Source organism: Nuphar pumila, chromosome 11 (assembly GCF_984573655.1).
Source record: "Nuphar pumila chromosome 11, dmNupPumi1.hap1.1, whole genome shotgun sequence".
NCBI lineage: Eukaryota > Viridiplantae > Streptophyta > Magnoliopsida > Nymphaeales > Nymphaeaceae > Nuphar > Nuphar pumila.
In genome coordinates, this window is record NC_143259.1 from 15,885,819 (window position 1) to 15,891,981 (window position 6,163).

The following is a 6,163-nucleotide window of genomic DNA, read 5'->3' on the forward strand; positions in this document are numbered from 1 at the left end:
CAGTACAGGAAAGGTCATCAAACCAAACCACATCAGAAGATATTCAAACTGGCCATGGAACAAACAGCGTTCTTGATGAGACATCATGTCCTCCAAAGAGTCTATCAGATTCGCTTCTTTTACTTTGTTGTGAGAATGCGTTGCGGTTGTACTCTTTATCATCAGTTATAGAAGTTAGTGTTGGCCATAGTTTTTCACTTTTGCTGGTTCATGTTTATGAATTTCAACTTTTGCAGTAAATAGCATCAACCCAACAACAGAAAAATTTTCATATTATTTTATTTACATTGCCTAATTTTCATTAATTTAGGGCGACAGTAAGTGGATTCATAAAGTACATCTTGAAAAGCCTTGTTGTTGGTCAGCAACTTTTAGAAAGGATGAGAATACCATTGGTTTGGTTCTACTTTATCAGACTGGACTTCTTGAGATAAGGCACTTCCTTTCTTGTATCTTAGTTTATATGTTTAGATGATCTTGAAGTTAGTGAGCAGAAAACTTTTCTAATTCTTGTTTAATTTTTTCACATACATTGTTTTTCAGATTTTGTATTTATTTTATGAAAATCTATTATGACAGCTGGAAAATATTTCAGGTCTTTCCCAGATTTGGAACTGGTTGGAGAAAGCTCCTTATTGTCTGTTCTGCGATGGAATTTGAATGCCAACATGGCCAAAACAATGTGTTCTGATGACAATGGACATATTGGTTTGGTGAGCATATTCAATTTTTCGTTACAAAGAATTATCATCCATAATCATGTTCCTGGTGCTCTGGACTCATGCACTTATATGCTCACTCCATCTAGATGTCACCTCTGATCCACTACCCATAAATGGAATTCTATGCACTATATTATTTTGAATGATTTAACTTTCTAATTGTGCAGCGTTATATCTATACTTTAATATTGATGTATATTTCTCGCTGTATAAGGGATGGTGATATAAATTTCTAATACCCTAAACCATGTCATATATAAAGGAAATATATCCATGCATCCATCAAGCATTCCTCTCTCTCTCTCTCTCTCTCTCTCTCTCTCTCTCTCTCTCTCTCTCTAGTAGAAGATAACAGGCTCTTTTCTAGAAAAACATGTCGAATGAAGTTACTCCTACATAATGAAGTGAAGAAAGGGCTTTGGTCTTTTTTTTTTATTTACAAGAAACCACCCCCATGATCAGAGACCTAGCCACGTTGGCTCTGCCTGCCATACTTACGGTCGCTGCCCTTGCAGTGTAAAGCTCCGTGGGCTTACCCCTTGCCCCCAGGGAGTCGCCATGCTTTAGCTTGCGCAAGGGGTGATGCCCATGACATTTGAACCTAGACCACCTGCCTAGTGGCCTAGGTCCCATCCCACTACTCCAAACCCCTTTGGGGCAGAAAGGGATTTGATCTATTGATCCATTTTTCTTTTAAAGTAAAACACCAACCATTATTTCGGTTTATTTCTCATTCCTTTTCTCTTGGTTCTTTGTTTTGTTTTCCATATTTGCTTCATACATGTGGTTCCTATTTTTTCCTTTAGAAGTTGAAGCTACCCTTGTGTGTGTGTGTGTGGATGTAAGCACTAATCCGAGACATTATACATACTAAGATACATGAATAATATGTGCTTAGTAAACATGAAGCAGAAATGCTCAACTAAACATAATTCAGGAGAAGACAAAAAAAGCCTATAACTAACAATGGTTAGGTTGCACTATCATAACTGAGGATCTCAGTTTTGAATCACATGAGGGTTACACCCAGTTTTTTTATCCAAAAAAAGAGGGAAAAGGAAAAAGAACCAACGCCGTCTTCTTAATATTCCTAGTGTCCTAATATGTGAACCAAATCTAGGTGGTTCTGTGGCTTTGGTGAATGTTTCTGCCAACTGATTTTAAGACTTCATGTAGTATGAATAAAATTTTCTTAAATATAAAATTTGCTTAAATCTTCTTTAGAATTAGATGGCAATATGCCAATATCTCATGTTCCATCCGTTCATCATACAGCAGAATGGAATGAATTCTACATTTCTGCATCCGTTTTCCAATATGAGGACCTTCACTTGTACTAAGATGTTTAAGGATGTGTTTCAACCTTATTATCTTGCATTCTTTGGAGTAATGACTCTATACTTGGCTTCTGTATTGAGCGAGCGGCAATGCTTTATTTCTTGCTTCCTCAGGATAAAGGCTCCCTATGGCCAACCCTTGTTTCATTTAACAAAGTTGTGTGGAAATAATTTGGAGATGGTGAAGAGTGGAATCCATGTTACATGTTACTAACTATGCCATTTATAGTTTATGAAGAGCTCCTCAAGTTCTGCATGATTCTTAGCTTGTTTTGAAAATTTTCACATGAATATCAAGTTATCACAGAAGCTTCTTGCAACTTATCAGATATATTTTTTGAAATATATTGCATGTAGCCTAGACAATCACATTTTTTGTCACGTCTTTTGCATGATGTGTATAATGTTTAATTAGTTCCTGACTTGTATTTCTGTGGCTGCTAGAACAATAACTGTGAACTGGCATTCATTTCAATTTTGTCTAGAGAAAATGACTTCAGGTACTTTATCATTATAATTTCGCAGCATACCTACTCAGTTTATGTTGTTGCGTAGCTATTGGTCTAATAGAAGCAGTCTGGAAATTTGCTCTGAAAAGTTTGATGAATTGCTAATGTAGGATTCCTGATTCTTTGCCATGCCTTCATGATAAAGTCCTTGCAGCTGCCGCAGCTGCTGCCACGAGTATGGCTTCACATCAAGTAAAAAAACAGGTAAATCTTTTCTCCTCATACTCTTGTATATATTTGATCTTTAAGGATTTCCCTGTAGCAGTTTATTTGGTTTATGCAGAATCCTGCTCCAGGGATTATTGGGAGCATCATGAAGGGGTTCAAAGGTGGTCCAGTAGAGATAGGGAATACAATGGGCAACAGTAGAGGTCTTTCAAGAGCTACTTTTGCAGAAGAGCTAGGAATCATATTTTCCAAGAATCCATTTCCCGATCCTTCAAAAGGTGCTGCACATGAGCAGGAGGATGTGGAACTTAGTATTGGTATGGTCAATCATCCTGAATAGACTAATTCTCTTTTTAATCATATAGGTCATTGTTGGAATAGTATCCTTTCTTAGTTTCAAGTAATATATGAATATTGGAATTAACTTTCTATTTGATTTGCTTCTTGTTAGATGACATTGAAATAGATGACATTGTATCACTTCCATCATCATCAACTGCTGCCAGCACCGTAGGCTCCATTAGCAGGCATAATAAAAGAGGTATATGATGTCATTTTTCATTTTCTGCTTTCTGCAGTTGTTTAACCAGTTGCTTGATGTTTATTTTGCATACAGGTGAGGCAACTGAGAAGGAAAAGTTACTTGGTGAAAGAGCAGATACTGTGAAGCCCAGAATGAGGACACCTGAAGAAATCGTTGCTCGGTATAGAAAAGCTGGAGTAAGTTGGGGCTAATGTATGTATCATATTCCAGTTGATTCCTGCGTTAGAGATTTAAGTCCATATATGTAATTTAATCCAGGATGTCTCTGGAGCAGCAGAACAAGCAAGGAACAAGCTTGCAGAACGTCAAGAAAAACTTCAGGTACTGACCTTCCAGTGTTTAAAAAGGCTCCCATTTTTTGACATAGGATACAAAGGATCCTATGTCGATCCTAGCCATCCAACTGATGCGCCTGGACAGCTAGAATCAGTCCACATCCAGGTGAGAATGTGGACCAATCCTAGTCATTGGTTGAACGGCTAGGATTGAATGTAGGATGGAACCCATCCAATGTCAAATGATGGGATCCGAACTCTCCAGTGTTGTCTGCAGACTATACATTCTCCGGATTTTCATACCATATTAACATCAGATTCTTTCTTTAGGTTCTTTGTTCCCTTAATAGTGAAAATGCAAATAAATTTTACCACTTGTCTGATACGTTAAAGTCTGTGCACCCTTTAGTTTTGGTTATATCAAATTTGCTATCGTACAATAATGATGATTTTCTCCTTGTATTGTCCTTGGCATCCTTACCAGGACTACCTTTTACAGCAAGCCTTATGCCATCACACTCAGAAGCTGATGGCTCTTCTCATCCTTTCAAAATTTGCGAGCCATTTATCTCTTTAGTATTTTTAGAATTCTCTTGCATTTTTTCCATTTCTGTACAATATATTTCCTCCCAATATCAAATTCTCCTTTAACAGCATATCCTTTTAACTGTTAGAAGCTGCAAAATGCAAAGTTTTATTCACAAGGTGAAGGAGATGCAGAATAATATAGGCAATCTCAAAGTATGTGTTCTATGTATCAGATGGATATCTGAAGGGTTGTCTTGGTGTGTTTCTTTTTCTCTTTTAGCACCATTTCCAGCATGAAAGGTTGAGGAGCCAAGCTTGAATGATTGGAAACTTTTCGGTCATGTTAAACTCACTATAATAAGAGAGAGAGAAATAGAGAGTTAGATAGTTTAACCTCTATCACTCTATGATAAGACTTCTCATTCGTGGTAGATCACCATTTTAATATTTTTCTTTTCCAAAAAGATTGTTTTTCTTTTTTGTGGTTGTAGATTATGACCTAGACTGAGCTAAGCTTCAGATGATCTGACTCTGAAGAACAGGCTTGAGCACCTTTGTTCGAGCTTGGCTCGAACCTGTTCTCAATAAGAATGTGGAGCATCCTGAAATTAATTCCTTCTAAACTCCATTAGGCTCTATTCTTAATGTTTAGCTAGCGTGACTCTGTTGAGTCATTGTTTAAAAATTTGTTCTTATGTTTGTTGCAATCTATTAAGTGCCCTTTGATAAGTCATATTATAATGCCAGAGAATCAGTCAGCGTACTGAAGAACTGCAGAGTGGGGCTGAAAATTTTGCATCAATGGCAAACGAACTTGTCAAGACCATGGAAGGCCGGAAATGGTGGCAGATATGAATGTATATTATGTCTCAAATGTGTGCATTTTGGCTCATCGCTTTGTATGGACCCTCGAGGTTGGGAGCTCTGTTTCTCCTCTCTGCTTGTTCATGAGGTGCTGGATAAAGTTGGCTTATGAGTTTAGTCTTCAATCATGAGTGATATATCTTGCCATCTTGTGGCATATGCTCCTCCTTGTAAGTTGTAACATTGTGAAAAAGCTATTTATAGTGTATTTAAGAAATTAACGTTCCGGAACAGCTGATATTTTTCCCTTTGTCAAGGTACTTACAGCTGATATCTGTTATGTGAATATTCACATCAAGAGATGTACATCCAAATTTAACCATGATATGAAAAGATTGAGTTCTATGTTTGGAATTTTATGAAACTATGAGTAGGTGTATGGTCATTGTGAATAATGTCCAAATCTAAGGAGACAACTTCAGTGCTCCCATTTGTGCACTATCAAGGGATATGCAGGGTATTATAAAAAATATATGCATTTTTTGAGAAAAGGCAGTAATGGCTTGTGTGCGTGACAGCCAGAAATCATCCTACCTTTTTGCTGACATGACCTCATGGCCTTGGAGTCTAATTTTAAGCTATGATGGGTTTCAAACTAAATTTTATTCATGGGTTTATATTTACATTCTATTGTACGGGTAATTTGATGTGTTTTTTAAAAACCCTTCAATTTTTTATATACTTCTCATGTTTAAAATGGTAAATATTTGGATGTAAAAAAAACTGTTTACCCTTCGTACATGTGAATTTTTTTTTTTATATATGAAAACTTTTTTTAATAACAATCTTTGTTTTCATAGCCATATCTCTCTAATCAGATCTTAAAAACTTGTGTTTTTATAGTTGTTGGAAAGCTGAGACACGGGCTTATGACTTTTTATGTTTTGAGTCAGAATTGAAAACACTTCTAGAGTTTTCATTTCTAAGTTTCAAAATCTAAATAGAAACACGCACCTTCTAGGGTTGTACATTTTTCATATGTTTTATGATGGCTACTTGCATTGAAAATTTGGAAAAAAAAACAAAGAAAGATAGATCCAGATGTTAGCTTTCCACTTTCACCAAAATTACTTTGATTTGATGAGTGGTTGAAGAAAAACATCATGGATAAGATAGATTGTCTCTTAAACATGCAAACAACAAACATGAGGATGAAGTTCACTTAAAATGAATTCTACATTTTTTTTTTGTGAAATTTGTATAAAACTATATGCCA

The 6,163-nt window shown here is 36.2% G+C and overlaps 1 protein-coding gene across 1 annotated transcript in view; it reads left to right on the forward strand.

Annotated features, from left to right (window-relative positions):
• LOC149822094 (uncharacterized) overlaps positions 1-5,296 on the forward strand; it is an 81,118-nt gene extending 75,822 nt beyond the window's left edge. Inside the window, exons 15-24 of the mRNA XM_089980217.1 lie at positions 4-173; positions 311-435; positions 596-713; positions 2,504-2,559; positions 2,679-2,772; positions 2,852-3,053; positions 3,188-3,277; positions 3,353-3,456; positions 3,539-3,601; positions 4,831-5,296. Of these exons, the coding sequence (XP_089836343.1) occupies positions 4-173; positions 311-435; positions 596-713; positions 2,504-2,559; positions 2,679-2,772; positions 2,852-3,053; positions 3,188-3,277; positions 3,353-3,456; positions 3,539-3,601; positions 4,831-4,938 (1,130 nt within the window). The 3' untranslated portion in view covers positions 4,939-5,296. The remainder of the gene's footprint in view (positions 1-3; positions 174-310; positions 436-595; positions 714-2,503; positions 2,560-2,678; positions 2,773-2,851; positions 3,054-3,187; positions 3,278-3,352; positions 3,457-3,538; positions 3,602-4,830) is intronic.
• Positions 5,297-6,163: the final 867 nt, after the last annotated feature.